Below are 26,027 nucleotides of genomic sequence, written 5' to 3' on the forward strand. Positions count from 1 at the left end.
AAAAACACTGGACATAAATACTGGATCTTTAGGCCTCCGTGTTTTTTTTTCCTTAGTTTTTTTTTGTTAAACTTTTTTTATTGTGTTTTTTTGAAGATACATAGGGGCCTATGTTTTAAGGACTCTGAAATGCACTTAACCTAATTCTCTAAAGGTGTGAGATCTTCATAAAGCCTTTAATCCTTCCATTACAATGGCAAATCTACTAACAAGATAAGTAAAATGACTTAGAAATAAAGAATTTAAAAGAAAGGAAAAAGATGTCTGGATCTGACTTGGACACTTACATGCTAAAAACAGACCTTTTTTTCATTTCCCTAGCCATCTGAACAGTCGTGTTTTTTTTTAAGGAAGTTAGAAAAGAGTTTAGTAAGGACCAAGTATACACTCAAGGCATGAGGACGGTGTGCTCAACAGAGAGACGTGCCTGAAGAGACTCTTAATTCAATATTACTCAGCTTGTCCTGCTTTGATAAACATAATATCATATCTTTAAATTACTTAAAATTTCAATTAAATACCATGAGTTAAAATAAATTAATACAATGACAACTACCTTCTTTTACAAAGCACACCTGTTTAATCGCACCCCACCCTGTTCTATCCTCACCAGAATTAAATCTCCTTTCTAATTACTGACAACTAAAAATTCTCAAGTGAAATAGCTAAGTTTATAATGGATAAATTAATATTTGATCAAGAGGACCATACTACTTTCTCCCTCAAAAAAACTTGTTGCAAATCATGCCATAATTATTATTCTGCAATAATTTATTCTGGTAATTATCAATAATCTATTCTATTTATAAAATAATGGGAGATAAAATATGCTGCTCTCCCCACTCTTCCTTTAGTAATTAATTTAGATACATAAAACTTAAAAATTCTTTAAAATCTTCAGCTAACCACATTCACTAAATGAAGTAATTTTTTATTTTAAAAAAAGTAACTTACTAAATTATCTCTTCATGGTTAAATTAAGCAATATGAATAAACAGTTTGAGGTTTAGAGGTATCATTCTTCCTCTTTCCCCCTTTTCATATCTACACTCACAGACAAAAAAATTAACATAAAGAAAATTAACAAGGAAATGACTTTGCATCCTCCTTGAGAGCAGGGATTCTTAATCAGGGGAGATTTCAGGGGGTCCCCGTGAGCTTGAATTGAAAAAAAATCAACTTGATTAGATGTCCAACATGATATGCATGTTGACTTGTCAAATACTACACCACAGTTTAATGCTCTTTTTCAGTATAAACAACAGTCTGCACACAGACATGTCTTTAAAAAATAAATTTAACTTTAACTTTCCTATATTTTTGATGTATTGGATTATTATTTATTATGTTAAGAAAGAAGCACATAGGTATAGTATATCATATGCTTTTTATTTTATTAACTTTATTTCAATATATGTAACTGATTTCCTTTGTAATTTTATTTTATGCATTTAAAAGCATTCTTTTTAATGTACTTAATGTTTAATGTTTAAAGGGGATGTGTTAGTGTGGATGTGATATACTTATTAAATAATGCAAGTATAGTGTGGTCTTTTTATTTTGATGTAGCATGTTCTGAGTGCAGTGGGTAACTGTCTGAAAAAAGGTTGGTAAGGATGGTGGACCATGGGAAAACCTAAATTTTTAAATGTTTGCCGAAAATGGCAATTTGCACAGATGCTGAACAGTGAAAACTGGGAAAGTTGTAAAGTATAATTTTGAATAATCCTAAAATGTAAAGACATGCTGATGTTGAATGTTATAAAACTATCTGCTGCTACATTCTGAGAAGTGTAAGAACCCCTGCATGTGCACATGCCACACGAGTATAAAAATGCAGAACTAACACTACAATATTTATTTCAGGTAAAAAACTTTTTTTCTAGTTTCAATATAGTAAAATAAAATCAATCGGTTATTGGCTAGACATGGTTTATTAGATATCTCTCCCTTAATTCAACTTTCCCCAGAGCCATTTCCCAAAAACCAATTTACCTAAGAGAGGCTAGAAAATTGTGGTAACTGAAGGTTGGTTATAGTTGCAAATAAGAGATGCTGCTTCCTTTGATAAAACAAGGCAGTCTTCCATCTTCATAGTCAGTTAATGTCCTATCTAAGATACTCTACTGCTTAAACCCCTCTTATTAAAACTCTTTCCAACATGTCTGATACCCTACATAATCCAACCTCTGCCTACACCTCACACTTCCACTCTTCTGCTTCCTCTTGCTCATTATGATATAGCCACACTGGCCTACCTAAATAAGCCAAGGTTATGAATTCTGATTATATCACTCCATATGTGAGAAACCTTTATGTGATCTCCCAACAGTTCCTCCACAATTTGGTCTCTCCCTGTATTTCTAGTATTCTCTTTCTCCTCCCACTCTGTCAGCTACACCTTGTGTGCTCCAGTCACTTGCTACTTCTCTGTGCATACCTTAACCTTTTCACCTTTCATGCCTCTGCTCACTTTTCTTCTGCCTCAACAGTCCTCCTCGTTTCCTATCATCTGTGTACATTAAAATACTGCACAATACATACCACAAATAACATTCAGTAATAAGTCAAAGGTAAATAATTCTGAGGAATGTTCAGGTTAACTTAATTTCAACTTTTTATACTGTGGTTAGTCTACAGTTTCTTCATGTGTCTGAATAACATACTCGCTATACTTGAATAGGAAATTTGAGTTTTATCATAAGGATAAAAAGAATGCAGGCAGACAAGAAAAAACGCAAAAGGGCTAATTATACTTCCTTTGTCTTTGAGCACAAAGTTTGAAACCTAAGATACAATATGAACACTTTACACCCAAATTCAGACGAAAATATGGTCTATATCAATTGATGGTGAAATGAGAAGTTTCAGGGTTCTCTTTCCCCACAGAAGCTTTGAACCAGCAGAAACTGGCAGAAACATTTTTCTTAAAGCTCCAGAAAACAATTAAAGGACTGCAGTAACAGGGCAAACAGTGAGTAAAGAAAAAGGTTACTTAAAAGCAGTATGATTTTATGGCTCTCTGGCTGGTCCCTTCCTACCCCTCACCAGCTCAATCTAGAGCTGGCCCACACCCACCGTGCCCAGATCCCTGGTCTCAGTTCAGGGAGGGAGCAGAGTCACCTTTATGCATACTGTGACCAAGTACGTCTGGCTCGACCTGTGTGTTGGTGGCCTGAGGGACTTATCCTCCCAGAACTTGCCCTGCATATAAAAGGCAGCTCACCAAGTTTTCATACAGCACATGTGGGAAAGTAGATAAGTCATGCTGCCTGGGGCAAGGAACGGTTAGCTGTAGGACATGTAGTGCAGTGCCCTGACCATGAGGTAATTATTTCCTAGGGAAGAGGAGACATTCAGAACTGTCTAAATGGGAGAAGTCTTGTGGCCAAAGGCCCATGCTCAAGACAAGATACACACATAGAAGGGACCAGGGAAATTCCTACAGAGCTATTCTCTAAACTCACTATATGGATAAGCCCTGAAGGAGAGCACTTGCAGAGGTCAATCTGTAAAGACTGGGAAAGGAATTTCTTTTTTTCATTTTAAAAATTGTTGTTAACTCCTTACATTCAAGGAAAGCACTATTTTAACACTAGTTGGATGGATACAAGCTTAAGAGAACACATGCCTAAGAGTCTACATTTCAGTCTTAATACATTAAAATATAAAAATCTCCAGGTTTCAACAACAAAAGATTACAAAACATAGAAAGAGTGAGTGATGGCCCAGGCAAAGGAGAAGATTAAGACATTAGAAACCATCACTGAGGAGTATCAGACCTGGGACATTCCACACAAAAACTTAAAAAAATAGTCCTAAATATGTTTAAAGTGCTAAAGGAAAACATGGACAAAGTACTAAAGAATGTCAGGAAAACAAGAGATGAACACAAAGAGAATATCAACAGAGAAATAGAAATTATATAATAAAAAGGAACCAAAGAGAACTAATTGCCTAGCAGGACTCAAGAGTAGGTTGGAGCTGACAGAATAAACAACCAGTGAACATGGAGATAAGATGACTGAAATTATCCGATCTAAGTAAGAGAAGGAAGAAAGAATAAAGAAAATTAAACAGAGTCTGAGGAACATGTGGGATATTATCAGGTGAACCAATATATGCATTTAATGAGATACCAGAAAGAGAAGAGAGAGAAAGAAGGGGGCAGAGAAAATATTCAAAGAAATAATGGCTGAAAACCTCCCAAATTCAATGAAAGATGTGAATATATGCATCTAAGATGCTCAACAAATTCCAAACAGGATAAACTCAAGCAGACCCACGCTGTGGCATATTACAATCAAACTGTCAAATGCCAAAGATAGAGAATTCAGAAAGCTGCAAAAGAGAAGCAACATATCATGTACAATGTAGCCTCAATAAGAATAAATGCCTATTTCTCAATGGAAACCATAAAGGCAAGGCAGCAGTGGGATGACAGACTTAAAGTGCTGAAAACTCAAAAAAATTTTTTAAATTTTTTAAAAAGACTTATTTTTATTCATTTCTCCTCCCCCCGCCCTCCCCCTTCCCCCCGTTGTTTGCTCTCTGTGTCCATTCACTGTGTGTTCTTCTGTGTCTGTTTGTATTCTCATTAGGCAGCTCCAGGAACCAATCCTGCAACCTTCTGGACTGGGAGAGAGGAAATTACTCTCTTGCACCACCTCAACCCTGTTCTATTACACATCATCTTATTTTCTCTCCTCTGTGTCTCTTGCTGCATTATCTTGCTGCGTCAGCTCTCTGCATGTGCCAACACTCCTGCGTGGCAGCTTTTCCCGCACAAGGCGGCATTCCCACAAAGGGCAGCTCTCCTGCATGGGGGCCACATTCCCGCACAGGCTGGCCCTCTGCATGGGCCAGCTCACTCCTCACCGGGAGGAGGCCCTGGGGAACAAACCCTGAATCGCCTATATGGTAGATGGAAGCCCAATTGGTTGAGCCACATCCGTGAAAACTCAAAATTGGACAACCAAGAATTCTATATCTGGCAAAAATGTCTTTCGAAATGAGGATGAGATTAAGACATTCCTAGATAAACAAAACCTCAGGGAGTTTGTCACCACTAGACCAGTTCTACAAGAGATGCTAAAGAGGGTTCTGCAGGTTGAAAGGAAAGGACAACAGGTAATAGATCAAAGATACATAAAGAAATAAAGCTCTCCAATAAGGTAATGAAAGGGGTAAATATAAATGCCAGTACAACTGTATTTTTGATTTGTCACTCCAGTTCTTACTTCCTATAGAATCCAATGCATAACATGTAATAAGTAATCAGTGGTTTTGGACTCAATGTATGAAAATGTCATCTATATAACAAGAGCTACATAAAGGGGGGAGCATAGTGGGATACAGGAACATAGTCTGTGTAAACTATTTAAGTTAACTTAGTATCAAAACAAACAAGATTGTTATAAATTTAGGATGTTAACTGTAAGTCACAGGGTAACTACAAAGAAAACATTGGAGAATATACAAGCTCACAGAGGCAGAAATTAGTGTATAGGCCATTGGGGCAGGGAGCAGGAGGAATGGGGAATTAATACAAAATAGCTATAAGGTAGGGGTTCTTCACCTTTTTTGTTTCACAGACCCCATTACCACTCAGGTGACAACTATGGACCCCTTACTAAGTCCACATTATACTGTGTATCAGTTAATAAATATATCACACCTGCACCAATATGTCCCCACAAGAATAATGTTTTTTTTGAATTCCAATTCAAGCTCACGGGCCCCTTTTTTGTTTGTTTTTTAAAAGATTTGTTTATTTCTCCCCGTCTTCCCTTGTTTTTTGCTTGTTGTCTGCTCTGTGCTCTTCTGTGTCTGCTTGTCCTCTCTTCAGGTGGTACTGGGAAATGACCCTGAAACCATCCACAGTGGAAGAGAAGTGCTCAATCTCCCATGCTGCCTCAGCTACCTAGTATGCTGCATCTTCCCTTGTCTCTCCTCCGTCTCCTCCTGTTGCATCATCTTGCCTCACCAGCTCTTCTTGCTGGCCAGAACTCCTGCGCAGGCCAGCTCTCCTACATGGGCCAGTATTCCTGCATGGATCAGCATCCCACACAGGCCAACATTCTGTGTGGACCAGCTATCCACTCTGGCCAGTTTGCCTTCACCAGCAGGCCCCAGGAATTGAACCTTGGACCTCCTACATGGTAGAAGGGAGCCCAACCCCTTGAGCCACATCCACTTTCCTAGACCCCTTTTTAAGAACCCCTGCTGTAGAGTTTCTGTTTGGGGAGATAAGAAAGTTTTTATAATGGAGGTGGTGAGGGTACTGCAACATAGCAAATGTGATGCATCCCACTAAATGTTAAGTTTGGGAGTAGTTGAGATGCGAAAGTTTACATTGTTTCTAAGTTCTCACAATAAAAAAAGAGAGAAAGCAACAAAAGAGACAATGACAATTAAGTGCAATACATGATACTGGACAGGATTTAAGAATGGAGGAGAGAAAGTTCAAAAAGACATTATTGGGACATGAGAAAAAAATGGAATATGGTATACAATCTTTATATCAATGTTAAATTCTTGAACTTGATAACTGCACTTAAGTAGGTAATCACTTAGGTGAATGTCCCTGTTCATAGGAAATGTACATGGAAGTATATGTTCAAGGATTATGTTATGTGCAACCTACTTTCAAATGCTCAGAAGACTGAGAGACGGATGGATGGATGATAGAATGATATGGCAAAGGTGGCAAAATGTTAAAATTGGTGGATTGGAGTATCTGGGGTGGTGGAGGTATGCTGGAGTTTACTGCATGGGGTCTGTATTATTTTTGCAATTGTTCTATAAGTTTGAAGTTATTTTAAAATAAAAAGTTTTTTTTTTAAATAAATCAATAAAAGAAACAAATTTGGTGAGAAAAATTAAAACGTTGATTGTTTGAAAAAAATAATAAAGCAGACAAAGCTCTGGCAGGAAAAAAAGGAGAAAATGCAATTGAGCAAAATATGAAAAGTGGAAAATAATTCTAGATAAAATGAAGATTAAAAAATGTGAATCCAGCACTTGCTTCCCATGTATGAGGTCAGCTGAATTCTAACAACTTTTTAAGGAACAGGTAATACCTATCTTATATAAGGCTACTCTACAAAATAGAAAAAAAGAAAGCTGCCCAATTTATTTTAAAACCATAACCATAATGGCCAAACAGAATGGGGACAGTATAAGAAAAAAAAAATTACAGACAAATTTCAATTATAAGCATATATACAAAAATCCTACATAAAATATGAGTTAATCAAATCTACTGGTATATTAAAAAATACAGGGAAACAGACTTGTTCCAGTGGTTAGGGCGTCCGTCTACCACATGGGAGGTCCGCGGTTCAAAACCCAGGCCTCCTTGACCCGTGTGGAGCTGGCCCATGCGTAGTGCTGATGCGTGCAAGGAGTGCCGTGCCACGCAGGGGTGTCCCCCGCATAGGGGAGCCCCACACGCAAGGAGTGCACCCGTAAGGAGAGCCACCCAGCGTGAAAGAAAGTGCAGCCTGCCCAGGAATGGCGCTGCCCACACTTATGTGCCACTGACGACAACAGAAGCAGACAAAGAAACAAGACGCAGCAAATAGACACAGAGAACAGACATGGGGGGGGAATTAAATAAATAAATCTTAAAAAAAAAACATGCGAAAATTCATATGCCACTACTGGAGGTAACTATTGGTAATCAAAGTGAAAAAATTTAGCATGTCTCCCTTGCTTTTCTAATAGGAAATACACTTAGAATAACCAGTTATTAAGGGGAAGTTTTTTTTAACAGAAGAATTTCAGTGAATGAATGTAGTAAGAATGATGGAATTGGGAGAACCAGCAGAGTAAGGAGCTCTAAGAGTCAGCTCATGCTACAGGGCAGTTAGTACTTGCCCAGAGCTATCTAAAGCACCTGTGTGGGGGCTCCAGGAGACCAGAGGAACAACCTGCAACATCCTTGAAAGAATGGAAGGAGGAAACTGCTCATCTGCACAGAATATTTGTGAGTAGAGCATTCCACACCACAGAGGCCAGTGCCCATCATCCACTGGTGGTGCAAGCCACCTGAGGAGATAGCCCATGGTATATTTGCATGTCTCACTATCATTTAGTTTCCTAAGACCTTGTTCAATTTTTTCTTCATCTGTCTTTCGTATGTTTGCTTTCAGAGGCCATGTCTTCAAGCCCACCAATCCTTTCTTCTACCTCCTTATATCTGCTGTTATATGATTCCAATGTATTTGTAATTTCATTTATTGTGCAAACATACATATCATGGGTGTCCCAGAAGAAGAAGAGAAGGGAAAAGGGGCAGAAGGAATATTTAAAGAAATGGTGAAAAATTTCCCAACCTTATTGAAGGACACAGATATCCACGTCCAAGAAAGACAATGTACTCTCATTCAAATAAAACCAAACAGATCAACTCAGAGACACATACTGATCAGAATGTCAAATGCCAAAGACAAAGAGAGAATTCTGAGAGGAGCAAGAGAAAAGCAATGCATCACATATAAGGGATACCCAATAAGATTAAGTGCCAATTTCGCATCAGAAACCACAGAGGCAAGACGGCAGTGGTATGATATATTTAAAATACTGCAAGAGAAAAATCTCCAGCCAAGAATCTTATATCCAGCAAGACTGTCTTACAAAAATGAGGGCAAGTTTAGAATATTCACAGATAAACAGAAACTGACAGAGTTTATAAAAAAGAGACTGACTTTGCAGGAAATACTAAAGGGTGTGCTATATAGTCTGAAAAAAAAAATGAGAGGGGCATGGAAGAGAATCTAGAAATTAAAATATCAATAACAGTATCTAAAAGTGTCAGAAGAACAGTGAAAATAAAATATGACAGATAAAACTCAAAGGTCAAAATGGGTGAAATAAGAACTCCCTTTACAGTAATAACACTGAACGTTAATGGATAAAAGACACAGACTGGTGGAATGGATAGGAAAATATGAGCCATGTATACTGTCTACAAGAGACTCACTTTAGGCCCAAGGATACCAACAGATTGAAAGTGAAAGGCTGGAAAAAGATATTCCATACATGAAGTACCAAAAAAAAAAAAAAAAAAAAAAAGCCAGAGTAACTATACTTATATCAGATGAAATAGACTTTAAAAGACATAAGTAATGTGCATTCTGGGGAGAAAGGAAAAAAACTCCATTTACAACAGCAACTAATTTAGGAATTAATTTAGGAATATTTAGGAATAAACTTAACAAAGGATGTAAAGCACTTGCATTCAGAAAACAACACTGCATTGTTAAAGGAAATTAAAAAAAAACTAAATACTTGGAAAAATATTCCTTGCTCATGGATTGGAAGACTAAATATTATTAAGATGTCAAGTCTACCCAAATTGACATACAAACTCAATGCAATACCAATAAAAATTCCACCAGAATTTTTAAACAAATGGAAAACACAATTATCAAATTTACTTGGAAGGGTAACGGGTCCCCCAGAGCCAGAAACATCTTAAAAAGGAAAAAAGAAGTTGGGGGACTCTTGCTTCCAAGCTTTAAATTGTATTACCTAGCTACAGTGGTAAAAACAGCATGGTACTGGCATAAAGACAGACACATAGACCAATGGAACTGAACTGATGGTTCAGAAACAAGACTCACACATCTATGGTCAAGGGATTTTTGACAAGCCTGTCAAACCCATTTAGCTTGGCAGAATAATCTATTCAACAAATGGTGCTGGGAGAACTGAAAATCCATAACCAAAAGAAAGAAAGAGGCCCCCTATCTTATACCTTACACAAAAATAGACTAAAGACCTAAATATAAAATCAAGAACCATAAAGCTCCTAGAAGAAAATGTAGGAAAACATTTTCAATACCTGGTGGTAGGTGGTGGCTTCTTAAAGGAGGTAAGAGGAGGGCTGAGAAGGACTACTGATGCTTAATAAATGTAGAAGTTTTAATTAACTTTACTGTAAAAGTGTGGAAATGGATAGAGTTGATGGTAATACATTATAGTGGTAGCAGCTGGTTTATAAATAGCAATATAGCTGGTAAGGGCAGACTAGGGATGTAAGGGTCAACTGCAAGAAAGCTAGTAAATAATCTAGGGACTGAATAACATAGTGAACTCAGAGGTAGATGAGAATTGTGGTTGATGGTATAAAACGCAAGTGTCCTCTGTGAGCTAGAGCAAATGTACATCACTATTGCAGAGTGGTGGGAATGTGGAAAAGCATGGGAAAACACATCAAATGTGACCTATGGACTATGATTAACAGCAATACTGTAATATTCATGCATCTATGCCAAAGACATACTGTGTTGATAATGGGGGAGTATGGAAAAAGTGCACCAAATGTACACTATAGACCAAGGTTGGTGATAACTGTCTGATGATATTATCTCATAATCTGTAACAAATGTTCCACCATGCTGTGGTGTGTTAATGAAGGGGTATTGAATGGGAATTCTACACATATGCATGTTTGTTTTGTAAGTTCACAACTTCTATAATAAAAATATATTTAAAAAATAATAATAGACTGAGTTGGAGGGAAAATATCCCAAATGTAAAATATGGGCTATTTAGTAATAAGATTTTGATGATATTCTTTCATAATTTGTAACAAAAGTCTCACAACAATGCAAGGTGTTGGTGGTGAGTTGATATATGGGATCTCTGTATGATGTTATGGATGTTTTGTAAGTTTACAACTTTTATTATATACTTACTGTTTACATATGTTCATGTATGAATGATACAGTTCAATGAAATTTTTTAAAAAAAGAGGGAAACAAAAACAAAAGGAATGACGGAATTATAAAAACAATTTTGCAATTCCAAATAAAATAACTGATTTATATAAGATCATCAATGAGTATTAAAAGTATACGGTAGGGAGCAGATGTGGCTCAAGTGGTTGAGCACCTGCTTCCCACATGGGAGGTTCCAGGTTCAGTTCCTGGTGCCTCCTAGGGAAAAAAAGCAAAAACAAACAAGCAAAAACAAATGGAAAAACCAACTCAGGGAAGCCAAAGTGGCTCAGAGGTTGAGTGCGGGCTTTCCACATACAAGGTCCCAGGTTCAATCTCTAGACCCCAGTACCTCAAAAAGACAAACAAAAAACCTCAACAACAACAACAACAAACCACTATACGGTGAAAGACTGCTAGAGAAATGGATATGTAAGTGGCACCAAAGTAGTTTATCCTAGATATTACTTGCCGGTCACAAGCAAGGAAAGAATGTAACTATCATAGAAAGACCTAGCATAATCCAGTAATCTATCCTGGCATCACTGATAGTCTGATAACCAGACATGTGCCAAATGACATCAGAGGATATGAAATACAAAGCATCACTTATGAGATATTCTTGACAAAGATGTTCAACCTGAAGCTAACCAAGTTGTTTTTGTTTTGTTTTTTTAATCTAATTTCCAGTTTGGAGGATATATAAGGGAAGAGGAACAAGTTAAATGCAAGAAAACCACTGGTTAAATCCAGATGTTCACATAACAGCTAGATGTAATATATAGTAAGCAATATTTTGGGGGTAAACTAATTGTGTTAAGGGGGAGAAATATGTGAATCTAGTGCTATTTTGAAAAAGAGGAACAAAGGGGAGCATTTTCTATATGAAATATTAGGATGTACTACAAAGCCACAGTAATTTAAACAGTGGGTTAAATAGGACAGGCCAAAAGTAAGAATACAGAGTCCAGACATGCCCAAGAACTATGGGAACTTACTGTATGACAAAGGTGGCATCAAATATCAGTGGGGGGGGGGGGGGAAGAAGGATATATTTAATAAGTGAGAAATATGCTAACTATATAAAAAAAAGTTGGATCCCTACCTCACACTATAATCAAAAATATAAACCCCAATTACTAAAATGTGAAGGATAAGACTAATAGGAAAAAATATAGGAGAAATATTTGTGTCAAGATAAAAAGAGTTTCTTTAAAAAAAAAAAAGACTAAAAACAAAAATGGGTTTTAACTGGTAGATGTGACCTCATCAAAATATAAGAGTCTGTTCAATGAAGGATACTAGGATACTACAGAATTAACAGGTAACAGAATGGGAAGAGGGTTAAAAAATTTTTTTAATGCATATATATATTTTTTATGAAATGAGAACATTTGTTTTACAACAAAGTAGTACTAAGGCTATCTTTCTATGTCATTCATTTTTTTTGCCAGAAATTTTTAATGATTCATAGAATTTCACTGTATGTGTACATCAGTTTATTTGTTCATATGACAATAAGGTTTTTTCCAATTTTTGATAATGTAAACAACCATGTAATGAACATTCTAGTACATGTTCTAGGTCATTTTTTAAGGATTTATATCTAGATATAAAATTATTAGATCTAATTAAATCAAAATTATTAAATCAAACATTTTTGAAATGTTTCTAACTTGTTTCCATACTGTACCAAAATATATTCTCTCCACAGAGGTCATGAGCAAAATTATTTCCCCCATCTTTACCAATACAGAACATTAAATTTAAACACAATTTTTTTTCCTACTTTGATAGGCTAAAAAGGGATCTCCTTTTATTTGCACTTTTATTATTAGTGAAGGGGAAATTTGTTTTCATGTGTATGACTATTTTTATTTATTCTTTATTTTAAAAATTTATTTCGGGAGAATGTATTTTTTAAAACTAAAACAGACAAAAAAGTCCTCCCTAAAATATACAAGGAACTCTTTATCAGTAAAGAAAGAACACCAATAGTAACTGGGTAAAAGGATATGAAGATGTAATATAAAACAGGGAAAATCTGGGTGGTAAAAAGAGACATTCAAACTCACTGTAATCAGATAAATGCATGTTAAAGCATTATGACATACCACTTTATATCTATCAATTTGTCAAAAATTAGAAAGTTGACAATATCAAGTGATGATGTGGATATTGTGAAAGTTATTCTCTCATGCATTGGTAGTGTAAAGGAAAACTTTTGTAGCCATTCTTGAGAGTGATATGCAGAGCCTAAGAAATTGAAGCAAGTCTATATACTATAACGTGGCAGTTATGTTCTTAGGCATATACCCCACAGAAACTATTCTACAGTCCTCATAGAGAAAGAATATATTCTTGGCGGTGTTGCTTGTGATAACAAAGAAAAGCAATAAAAGCAACCTAAGTGCCTTTCACTAGGGGAATGGATAAGTAGAAAGAATATGGTATATGATAGAATATTATGTATCAATCAGAAAGAAATAACTAGATTTATATGTAGCAACATGAGATCTCAAAAACAATGCTGACTGAAAAAAGGAATGAACAGAATGAGACATATAACATGATACCATTATGTATATAAAATGTATCATGTGAAACCCTGAAAAATATAAACACATGGAGGATGGACCAAAATGGCATATATTAAAAAAACAAGGGTGGGTCCTTACAGAGGGAAAGGGAAATGGAATTGCCTATGGGAAATGAGGGAAAAGATTAAACACACACTACCAGCAAAAAATGGTCTTTCAGGAATCAGTGATAGTAGTGTATCATGAACTGAAAAAGATAAGCAAGCGAATTCATTGACACTGATGTCAGAAAAAGAAGGAGAAAAAACAAAAAAGTCCTACAGGAGAAAAACAAAAGCCAACAGCACAGAAAATAAAACCATCACTTAAAGCCTGAGAATAGCTCAGTGGCTAAGAACCTGCTTCCCAAGTATGAGGTCTTGGGTTCAATCCCCGGTACCTCCAAAAAATATAAAAATAAAAATAAAGCCTATACAACTAACAAGCAATTTGGTTTAGTTAACTAGGTTTTTTTTTTTTTTTTTTTTTTTTAATATAAGCACAAAGTATTCTGGTTCATTTACTTTTTAAACTGCAATATGCATCATAAGATTAATAGAGACATAAAAATTAATGTATTTCAGTTTTCAGACTCTACCAATAAGGAAAAGAACTGCGAGAAACAATGAATCAGACCACGAGAAGAACCGGTTTTTTCATCTTGAAATCTTTTAGAAATCCAAGCTCTAAGAACAGTTATGTTGCAGTTTCACAACAACAGACATACAGCAGTTACCAACGCTGAGAATTTGTTCCCTGAACTAGATTAAATTAATCCACAAACTGATCCTGAAATTTTGGCCCTAAATGACAAAGGCCATGTCAAATTAAAATACCATATAACAGCACCCAGCACAGAACTATTTTAAGTAAGCATCTAATGCTTTCTGACTGATATGTAACATAATTGTCCTCAGTACCTCTACTGCTTTAGCTTTTAAAAATGAGCTATTATAAAAATGAGAAAAACAGAAAAAAAGCAAGATTAATTCAAATCACTGTCAGAATCAACTACCAATATTATTTCTTTTATCAGCATTGAGAGCAGAAGCTTCTCCTTCCGCTCCTAACCACCTTTAAACATTAGTATAGTTTTAGAACTTCATTATCTCTCTCTCTAACCTACAGAAAGTCACATAGAATTGTCAGGAATCACAGTTATCTTTGTTCTTAACACAGTACGGTACACAGAACTTGCTCAACAAGTGCTTGTTGAAATAAATAACTGATTTAACAAGAAAAGCCAGTTGGTGGTTCAGTGTATGTTAATTTAATCTTGCAGCTCTTTTGAACAAACCAAATTATCATATATTAGCACATCTGAAAAAAAACAGTTCCAAATAAATAAGACCAATTATTTTAAGGGACACAAATAAAGCAAAGTGCAAAATACTCAACTCAACTCACTCATCTCAGTTACATATGAGCTAAACAGAAAATATACCTATCTCTTATAAATATATATATTCTTATCCTTACCAATGGGGGATTCTGGAGTTAGCCCCATGCTTTGAAGCAATGCTTCAGCTTCTCTTCTTTTTTTTTCAAGATCTGATTCCTCTTGCACAGGTGCAACTGCTTCCTTCTTCTGATCAGTCTAAATTTTTGTAAGTTAAAAACTTAAATTTATACATGATATACAACATTTTGTTTGCCAAAAAAAATGCATTTTAAATAATGTATTAACATTAATCCCCTTAGGGGGCAAAATTAGTTTGGACTACATATTAGGTCCCTTTTTTATAGTTAGTAAATGATAACTATTTAAGATGGAACAAATTTTAAGTAAACGGGCAAATTTGATTTGTTGAAAAAGTGTGAACCCACAAACCTCCATATGAAGTCTTAAATGTATTCATGTAACTTTATGTAGAGGATGTTTGTCCAAATTCAACTCAAGAAAGGTTTTTATGTTAATTTTTTAAACTACACGTCTTATTTTTATGATAAGACAAATGTTAGATTTGATAAAATTAAAATTACTTTTGTATAGCATAAAACATTTTTTATGAAACTTTTGTCAGCTTTTAAGTCTTTTACAGTCTTAACAAAATTTTCCAGTGAAACTAGATAAACTTCAATACTCTTAGCTCATCCAAAACATCTCAGTAAATTTAAACCTTAGAGGCTTAAAGACAAGTAAAATTTAAGGCTTTAAGCACAGGGTATTTTTATATATGTATATACACACACACACACACACACACACCTCATATGCTTATTTTGACTAGATAACTATTATTCATTCCAATTGTCTGGAGTGAATTTGTTAGTCTTAATATTCCACGATTTCTTTTAACTTAAAGAAGTCATCACAACAATTCACTAAAATAGCCAACAAGCTATGTTACCAAATTGACCCTTTGCCTGAATATAATAATGTATTAATAGAATCACTGTTTAATACTATTGAATTATCTCTAGGAACATTTTATAAACTTTAAATTAGATTTCAATCATTGTCACAGACATCCCTTAGAGACCACTAATACCAAGGTCATCTTTAAAAAAAAAAATTAAATTTGCTATCTGTACTGAATGGTTTAAGCATACAGATACATTTTGGAATGGCTGTGCTATTCTGAATCATTCTTCTATCAGTTCACTTTTAATCAAATAGCTAATTTAAAGCTCTAACCTTTAAAAAACAATATATCACAGAAAGGTTCAAAATAAACAAGAAAATTCTTCAATTCTAGGCTTTTAAGGCATCATAGGAATGTTGTACATAAATAGTACCATCAATTTTTTTCTCCTACTGATTTTTCTCTTTCCCTAAGAAATTTCCAGAAGTCCTGGCTGTGTTTAGGCTACTATATAGAAAAAGTTAGCATTAATATCACAGAACAAAATATCTTATAATGGCCATTTAAAACATATCTGTGGTAAAAATATATAAATCAATCTAAAGAGTTTCCACAAAAATAAATGCAAGAGCAAGTAAAATTGATTGCTCAGGGTCAATGTATATTTGCTATAAATGATTAAATGGTGGTGCTAAAAATCAGACGACAAATAGCTGATCCACTTTTATGGTACTCTGAAACTACTAAGGAGTAAAAATATTTCAATGACTAACTCATGATAACAGAGATAAGAAAAAATCCTCAAATCAATTAAATCATCCATTATGTAAATTTCTGTTTGCCATTAATACTATCTATTCTAGTTCAGACTAGTAAAATTTTCAGGTAAGTTCAAAGTCCAGACTAAGGCATAATTTATATGCCATGTCTTATGAACTATAACAATGCCGATGCTACTAAACATATTTCTAGAAAACTAAACAAGTAAATTGAACTTTTATAAGTCAAATCCTAAACATGCATCAATTTATATGAAATCATTTTAGTTAGGAAAAACACCTTTTAATTTACCAGTTTTGTCATTTCCTTTTTTTTTTTTTTTAATTAAGATTCACCTATAGCACTATATATTTGCAGTCATAACTACTGGATTTTTAACTATTCTGAAATTATTATGTAAAGGCATAAGTATTTAAAATCCAAGTATTTTATATTAAGTTTATTTTAAAAATCAAACATACTTCTTTTTTTTTCCTTTCTTCTTCTTTTCTCTTCTTTTCCTCTCTGATTTGGGCCAACCGCTGCTTCTTACGCTCCAACTCAGCCTTTAATTCACTTTTGTCCGACATGTTTGTGACTTTAAGAAACATACAATCATTTATGATGTACTCATTACTCTATTAATAGCTGCATACTTTTTAAAAGGTAATGCTTCGAAAAAGAGAACTGTCTTAAGAGCAATACATTCAATGCTTGAAAACTGCTTAGAAAAAAATGACAAATGTATATATGAAATATTATCAAGTTGAGCAAAGTAGTACATAGTAAACTCTTTAATATGCATGTGCCCAAATATAAAACACTGCCTTAATGTTTTCTGATGACAATATATTAAGGGCATTGAAGAAAAAGGTCAAAACTGGCTCTTAAAACAGAGGACATGGGGAGTGGATGTAGCTCAAATCGTTGAGCACCTCCTTCCCATGTACGAGGTTCCGGGTTCCATCCCTGGTACCTCCTAAAAACAAAACAAATGAAAAAACCAACTCTCACTGGGGAGCAGATGTAGCACTGCGGTTGAGCACCTGCTTCCCACATACAAGATCCTGGGTTCAATGCCCAGGACCTCCTAAAAAAAAAAAGAGGGTATGGGTTGGCTGTAAGAAGTCATTAAGTTATATGACATAGATCAAAACTATTGCCAGAGTTCTGCATTCACTCTAGAAATTTTAATTAAAACAATATAAAGTAAAACAGAAAATTCCTATAAACTGACATGCAATGAGTAATATCAAGGACAATGGAACCACAGAAGATACCATCATTAGCAATCAAATCAAATGACTTTTTCTTTCTCTACAATAACTTACCAACACCTCTTCTGGCACTTTTACTATTAATACCATTATTTATGAACACACTTGAAATGTCTCCTAGTAGACTGCAATCTACTTGAAAGCAAGGACCATGTTTTAGTCTTTTTTTTTTTCTTTCACAGCACCCAACACAGAGCTCTGAAGACTGAAAGTGATTGATAGCACGAAAATGAATAAGGGGTAGGTGAGAATTAAAACAGAGCTTCAAAAATACAATGACATACTATGCAAAACAGTATTGAGCAGAATAATTTCTTTCTTTTTCTGTTTTGTTTTCTTTAAACCATAATCCCCACCTTAGAAGAGGGAGGTTGGAGCAAGTAGCCCAGATTTCCTTTTCTACAATATTTATTTAAGCAGATATTTATTTCTTCCTTTCATTTCTGAACTAAAAAGAACAACAAAACAATTACTTAACCACTATTCTTAGTTTTAGGAATAAATGATGAATAAGGATTTTTTTAATTGAAAAAATAGCTTAGCAGCTGAGCATTACATCAGGAGACAGAAAAGTTATATTCTCCATATTACTGATTTATTACATAAGTCTCTCAATCTCTCTCAACATCTGTCTATAAAATTTAAGCATTAATGCTTTTCGGCAAGCTTGGGATAAAAACCTCTGGAAAACTATTTAGGGGGAATCGCTTTAAAAACACAATTATTAAATATGAATAAAGGTAAATTAGTCAAAAAGTAATCATTTTTTAATAAAGGAAATTTCAGTTGCAATACTCAAAGACACGTGCAAGCTGAAAAACTTCAAGTGCAAGTGAAAAGCTGACATGGCAGACCACTTAAATATACAAACAATGTATCTATCAAGATTTATTTAAACAAACTAAAACAACAACAAAGAGAAGATGTTCATCCTCTGCCTTCCTACACCTCTAAACAGCTTCAAGTTAACGGCTATTGGAGAGAACTTACATACATAACTACACACTAAACTAAGAACATTTTATTTGTTGCGTGTCAACTATAAAATAGATATACCAATATCAACTGATATTAGGTAAAGTACGTATTTTTAGTCAAAGCTCAACAGCAAAGTTTGACCAGTTGACCGGCCCGCTCATCCTCAGAGGCCGGAGCTTCCATGACTGACATGTCATCACCTTCTTAAAACTCCAGGGAAAAAAAGCCTCTGGAGTTTTGGACTACAACGCCTGCGTTCCACTTCTTACATACAGGGTAAGAGAAGGCGCTCTCAAAGCAGGTTATAATGGCTTTTGTTTTTAAATAGAGCAAAGACTGGTGGGCTCACGGCCAAGAGGTCGCGCGGTCCGGGCTGGGAAGTCCGAAGAGGAACCAGGGGGCGCCCGACGAGCCTCGAGGCTCCGCAGGCAGGCTCCGCAGGCCGCCTCCCCGGCGCCCGGGAGGTGAGGGTGTGCTCCCCTCCCCGGCAGCCGAGACTCCCCGCACCCGGCTCTCTCCACACCTCCTTTCCCGAGCCGGGCCAGACGGCGCTGAAAGCAGGAACCTGCAAGCCGCCTGGATCCCGACGTGAGCCAGCAGGCAGGAGGGCCTTGAGTCAACCCACCTGTCAGGTAGCGGGAAGGAGAAGAGTTCGCCCGCCAGCAACTTCCAGGGAACGTCCCTCACCTTCGCCCCCAACGCCAACCGTCGCCGCCACCAGCTCCGCGGCTTCCTAAGCACACAAAGAAGGATGGGCGGCGGCTGCTACGGCGAGAGCTTAGGGACAAATGGCTTTCAGAAAGAATGGGTGGGGTCCTACTGCGGAGAACTAAAGCCTCTCCGTGACTTACCCTTTGTTAAACAGAAGGCGGTAGATGAGGCAAGGAACCTAGGCGGCCCAGGGGTCCGAAGTGATTCCCCTTTGCCAAAAGATGGAAGATTACGCCTAATATTCTCCGGCTGGGCAAGCAACCATCTATCTCGTCGTACAGCTTGACTTGACTTGGGAGAACTACAAGCCCCAAACTTGCGCGTTGCGAGCAGTGTATTCTGGGAGTCGAGATCTCTGGTAGTTGCAAGGTATGCTGGGACGTGTAGTGCGCCCTAGCCTTGAGGTTTCCCACCTCCAGGCCTTCCTACAAAGAGAAGCTTCCAGCTCTTTAATGTATTACTGTCTCTTGGTCCGTGCTAATAACATTGCACGTGTTATTCTTAAGCTCTTTAACCCAAAATGGACAGAATTTTAAGAAGGGTTAATTTCTAGGGTTGAGTCTGTGTACACATTTGGTGAAAAGCACTTTTTAGGGTGTATACACCAGTAATGGGGGTTGGGGGGTGATGCCCTGTGGAGGTTTCAAGGGGCATCTTAGACAAGACCTAAATAAAAATTGTGTTAATCAACATAACAAATATGCTTGTTATCTTCTCTTTGTCCCCCAAATCCATTCTCTGCCATTCTTCTGCCAAGCTCCATGCCGTTGGTGGTTGACCCTAGCTTTTTGAGGACTGCCTTGTGGATTTGACCAAGGAGAGGTCTAGGCAAGGATATCAGAAAACAGGTGGAGAGTAAAGTTGTGGTATTTCTTCCCAAATTCTTCCCTCCTTTGATGCAATATCTCCAGCTCTATCTTCATTCCTTTGTGACTGCTGCTTTTGCCAATGGCCCATTCTCCGTGGCTCTAGCTTTCACTGGGTTCTGAACACTTTATTTTCTACCTTTGTCTCTTCAGCCCTCGGAAGGATAATGACCTCCTCTGTAGTCTGTCTCTGGGTGTGTCTCATTATCTCGTTTGCTCCCTTAACTCTATCCTTCCAGCTATAACTGGCCCATTAATTAAAGTATTTTCATTTGTACTACCTTTGATGAATTCTGTGTCCTCCTGATACAGCTTTGCTAGGGGATAGGAGATAGAAGAGGATTGGAGAAATATTAAGATTGCATAAGCCTATCTTTGAAAAGTAAGTGTCAAAGATGGAAGAGGGAAAGAGGAAGCTATTGATTAATGGGTATACAGTTTGTGTTTGAGGTGATGAAAAAGGTGGGGTAATGGATTTGAGTTATTGGTGATGGTAGGGCAATATTGTGAATATAAATACTACTACTTCATTGTACACTTGAAAGTGTTTAAAATGGGAGGTTTTGAGAAAGAGAGAGATGACTACAATAAAAAGGGTTTTTGTTTCTTTTTAAAAAGTAAGTTCCAAAAAACAAAAACATAAAACCTGGGAAAACTCAATTTCCCATCAACTGGTAAATAGATAAAATTGTCATATATAAACAATAGAGAGAAAGGAATTATTCACAGAGGCAACAACATGACTGAGTCTCAAAAAGTATGCTAAGTAAAAGAAGGAAGACATAATTGACTCTATACTCTGTGACTGCGGAAATATATAGGCAAAAAGTAGTTGAGGCTGGGGATGGAGGGAGGGGATTGACTTCAAAGAGACATGAGGGAACTTTTTGGAGTGGTGGAAATGTTCTATATCTTGAATTTGGTAATGGTTATATAATTCTGCAAATTTTTCAAAACTTATTTAACTATACACTTAAAATGAGTAAATAACTACTTCAATAAATGTGTTAAAATAAATAAAGGCAAAACAAAGACAATTTTAGACAAAACCGAGGGAATTTACCACCAAAAACATACAACGAAGGAAATTAAAAAGAATGAACTTTAGTCAGAGGGAAAATTATCCTAGGTGGAAGATCTGAGACGCAAGAAGTAGTGGTGAATAATGAGGGTAGTAAATATTTGGATGAATATAAACATTGACCATTTGAATTATTAATAATAATGTCTTTTGGGGATACAATGACAATAAATACATGACCATGGTGCCATCCATATCAGTTTGAATGGAGGTGATTTGAGTTAAATTCTATATGTGTTTCATTGTTGGGGAAGAGGGTAAAAATTAATTTAGCCTTTGATAAATAAAGTTTGTGGGTTAAAATTTTCACTAAGCACATATGGAACTTCCAAACCAGTAGAAGGGAGTATAGAATGAGAAAAATCTTCAAATTAATAATAATAAAAGATAAGAAAGGAAAAAGAAACACAAGTAGAAAAGGTAAGATGACCAGAAAGCCCACAATAAATAATATAGGTAAAACCAAATATGTCAAAAATTAGAAAAACATAAATGCTTCAGTTAAAAGACAGTCAGATTGGGGAAGCGGCTGTGGCTCAATCAGCTGGGCTCCCGTCTACCATATGGGAAGCCCTAGATTCACGTCCTGGGGCCTCCTTGTGAAGGTAGGCTCACCCGCAAGCCATGGAGTACCGCCCAGCCCGCAAGCACCCCAGAGTGTCACTGGCCCATGAGGGCTGTGGAGAGCCGACTCAGCAAGGTGATGCAACAAAAAAAGAGAGACAAGTAAAAACACAGAAGAGCATGCAGCAAATGGACACAGAGAGCAGACAACAAGCAAGCAAGCCTCAAGGGGGGAATAAATAAAAATAAATAAATAAATACAGACACACAGAAGAATGCACAGCAAATGGACACAGAGAGCAGACAGCAAGCAAGCCGCAAGGTGGGTAGGAATAAAAAAAAAGATTGGATGATTTTAAAATCTGTCTATATCACAGGAGACTATTCTAAAACATAAGAATAAAGAAAGACTGAGTATTAAAGAATGGAAAAAGATGCACCATGCAAACAATTACTTAAAGAAAGTTTGTGTATTAATAGCAAAAAAAATTATTATAGCATTTCTAGATATAGAGAGGGTTGCTACAAAAAGTTCAATTTAGCAGGTAGTTAAAACATTTCTAGGGAAACGGACTTGGCCCAGTGGTTAGGGCGTCGGTCTACCACATGGGAGGTCCGCGGTTCAAACCCCAGGCCTCCTTGACCCGTGTGGAGCTGGCCCATGCGCAGTGCTGATGCGCGCAAGGAGTGCCGCGCCACGGCAGGGGTGTCCCCTGCGTAGGGAAGCCCCACACACAAGGAGTACACCCGTAAGGAGAGCCGCCCAGCGCGAAAGAAAGAGCAGCCTGCCGAGGAATGGTGCCGCCCACACTTCCCGTGCCGCTGACGACAACAGAAGCGGACAAAGAAACAAGACGCAGCAAAAAGACACAGAAAACAGACAACCGGGGGAGGGGAGGGGAATTAAATAAATAAAAAATAAAAAATCTTTAAAAAAAAAAAAAACATTTCTAAACTTGTAGGTCCTAATAAATATTAACGAAGGAATAAAAATTAAAAATACTGGAAAGTGGATGTGGCTCAAGTGATTGGGCTCCCATCTGTCATATAGAAGGTCTAGGGTTCAATTCCCAGGGCCTCCTGGTTAAGGCAAACTGGCCTGCCCAGTGAGCTGGCCCAAATAGAGTGCCGACATGTGTGGAGTGCTGGCCCACATGGAGAGCTGTGCAGCAAGATGACGCAACAAAAAGAGACACACAGGAGTGACAATAAGAGACACAGCAGACGAGGGAGCTGAGGTGGTGTGATAGATTGAGTGCTTGTCTCCCACTCCAGAAGGTCTCAGGTTCAGTTCCTGGTGCCGCGTAAAGAGAAGACAAGCAGACACAGAAAAACACACAGTGAATGGACTCAGAGAGCAAACAGCAAGCGGAAAACAACAGGGTGGGGAAAAGTGAAATAAGTAAATAAATAAACCTTAAAAAAAAATTTAAAGGGAAGCAGATGTGGCTCAAGTCATAGGACCTTTGCCTACCATATGGGAGGACCTGGGTTTGATCCCTAGGTCCTCCTAGTGAAAACGAAGAAGAGAAAGCTTGCCTGCACGGTGAGCCAGGGCCCACATGACAAGCCAAGTGCCTGCGTGGTGAGCCAATGCCCATGCAAGTGAGTCACGCAGCAAGATGATGATGCAACAAAAGAAAGAGGAAGGAACTGAGGTGGTGCAATTGCTAGGGAACTGCTCTCTACATCAGAGGTCCCCAGGATGGAATCCTGGTGAATCCTAGAGGAGAAAGACGAGAAGAGAAGACAAAAAGAGAAATAATACAGAAGATCACAGAGCAAATGGACACAGACAGCAAAAACAGTAGGGTGGGGGCAGGGCAGGGGTGGGGGCGATGGCGGGGGAAGGAAGAAAAAAATTAAAACTACTGACAGAATTACAAGGAGAAATAACTGAATCCACAACCATAGTGAAAAGTGATGACATGTCTCTCTCAGTAAATAATTGGTTAAAGAAGGAATCTGAAAGAATATACAAGAGGTGAGTGACAGATTAGTCAGCTTGTCCTAACACTACTACCCAGAAACCTCAGAATACACATTCTTTTTTTTTAACTTTTTTTTTCTAAAAATTAAAATAATTTTTTATTAGAGGAGTTGTAGGTCCTCAGAAAAATCGTGCATGAACTATAGAGTTTCCACATATTACCCCATTATTAACACTTTGCATTAGTGTGGCAGAACTGCTGTCATTGATGAAAGAACATTTTTATTATTGTATTATGGATGTACTAGTCAATGTTTTATTCCATGGTTCACTATTTGTGTTGTACAGTCCCATGGATATTTTTTTAAAATTTTATTTTAGCAACATATACAACCCAAAATTTCCCCTTTTAACTCCGTAGCTAGCTGGCTAGCTAGATATCAGTGCTCTAATTCTGATCACAATATTGTGCTATCACCACCAACATCTACTACCAAAACTTTTTCATCATCCCGAATAGAAACTTTGTACAATTGAAGCCCCAGCTCCTCATTCCATACCCCTACCCAGCCCCAAGTAACCTACATTCTAGTTTCTGACTCCATGGATTTGCGTATTCTCATTGTTTCTTATCAGTGAGATCTTACAATATTTGTTTTTTTATGTCTAGCTCTTTTTGCTTAACCTGATGTCTTCAAGGTTCATCCATGTTGTCACATGTATCAGAACTTCATTCCTTTTACAGCTGAGTAATTTCCATAGTGTGTATTTACCACATTTTTTTTTTTTTTTTTTTTTTTTTTTTTGTCCATTTATCAGTTGAGGGACACTTGGGTTGCTTCCATTGTTTGGCAATTGTGAATAATGCTGCTATGAACATTGGTGTGAAAATGTCTGTTCATGTCCCTGCTTTCAATTCTTTTGGGTATATACTTAGAAGTACAATGGTCATTCTATATTTAACTTTCTGAGGAACCACCAAATTGCCTTCCACAGTGGCTGCACCATTTTACATTCCCATAACAATCACTGGATGTTCCTGTTTCTCCACATCCTTCCCCACACTTGTAACTTTCTGTTTTTTTTTTTTTAATAGTAGACATTCTACTGAAAGAGAATACACATTCTTTTCAAACACACACAGAACATTTATAAAAACTGACCACTTACTGGGGCCTTAATAGAAAATATCAACAACTTTCAAAGATACATAATTTACAGAGCATATTCTCTGATCACAGGGCAATTAAACTGGAAAACAATAACAAAACATGAACTAAAAAATATTCACCAGAAAATCCCCAACACATAGGGAAAATAAGAAACATATTGTACTTTTAAATAACTCAAGGGTAAAAGAAGAAATCATTATGGAAATTATTATATGTTACTTGTTGCTGCAAACAAACCACCTACATAGTGGCTTAAAACAACTTTTTTTTTTTTTGCTTAAAATTCTGTGGGTGGGAATTCAAGCAAGGTTCACCTCAATAGTTCTTCTGCTCCACGTGGTATCTGCTGGAATGGCTTGACTGAGGCTAGAAGATCCAAGATGGCTTCATCCACATATCTAGGGATTTAATGCTGGTTTTGTCTGGGTTCCTTGAGTTTCCTCCAGGTATTCTCTCATCATGTGATGGTATATACTGAGCTTCTTTACATGGTGATTTGCTCCTGAGAGGACATATCGATGGATGAAATGGTGAGGAATCTGGCAGACACCGACTTGACTTGGTGATCAAGGTTAACATTGCTAGCAATGAGCTGAATTGGCATTGTGTGCATTCTGATAGATCTACCTATCTATGTCTATATCTATCTTTCTATCTATTTGATCTATTATCTAGCTAGCTGGACTAAAAGAAAAGGTCCAATAGTGCAAATGTGGTAAAATCTTAATTAGGGAGTCTGGGTGAAGGGTATACAGGAGTTCTTTGTATTGTTTTGACAACTTTTTATAGATTTGAAGCCACTCTTAAAATGGTGAGAATACGACCTCCTTTCACTAGAATAGCCTAACCTACTCTAAAGAGTCTGAGTTCTCCAAGGTGATGAACATCCTTCTGCTGTTATTTGCTCCTAGTCAGCCAGGGATCAATGCCAGGTATGGGTTTCAGGGACTGAAAACTACTCCTTTCAGGCAGGTAGCTTAAAGTGGTAGAGGAAATGTCTATATATTGTTTGGCTTTCCATCCACTTAATAGGGAATAAAGGGCATGTGAAACCTTTTGCCTAGTTTTTGTCTCTTA

General features: G+C 36.8%; 1 protein-coding gene across 7 annotated transcripts in view; it reads right to left on the reverse strand.

Moving 5' to 3' along the window:
* Nucleotides 1-19,658, reverse strand: part of DYNC1I2 (dynein cytoplasmic 1 intermediate chain 2) — a 63,570-nt gene extending 43,912 nt beyond the window's left edge. For 4 of the 7 annotated variants that reach the window (XM_004460779.5, XM_023589479.3, XM_071216295.1 and 1 more), the window contains exons 1-4: nt 19,478-19,658; nt 19,252-19,359; nt 16,854-16,969; nt 14,786-14,903 (exon numbers count right to left, since the gene is read on the reverse strand). In XM_004460779.5, coding sequence (XP_004460836.2) covers nt 14,786-14,903; nt 16,854-16,961 — 226 coding nt within the window. In that variant the 5' untranslated portion in view covers nt 16,962-16,969; nt 19,252-19,359; nt 19,478-19,658. The remainder of the gene's footprint in view (nt 1-14,785; nt 14,904-16,853; nt 16,970-19,251; nt 19,360-19,477) is intronic. The other 3 variants (XM_058300651.2, XM_023589481.3, XM_058300647.2) reach the window with 1 other exon arrangement.
* Between the last annotated feature and the right edge of the window lie 6,369 nt (nt 19,659-26,027).

The sequence above is a fragment of the Dasypus novemcinctus genome, chromosome 7 (assembly GCF_030445035.2).
Source record: "Dasypus novemcinctus isolate mDasNov1 chromosome 7, mDasNov1.1.hap2, whole genome shotgun sequence".
NCBI lineage: Eukaryota > Metazoa > Chordata > Mammalia > Cingulata > Dasypodidae > Dasypus > Dasypus novemcinctus.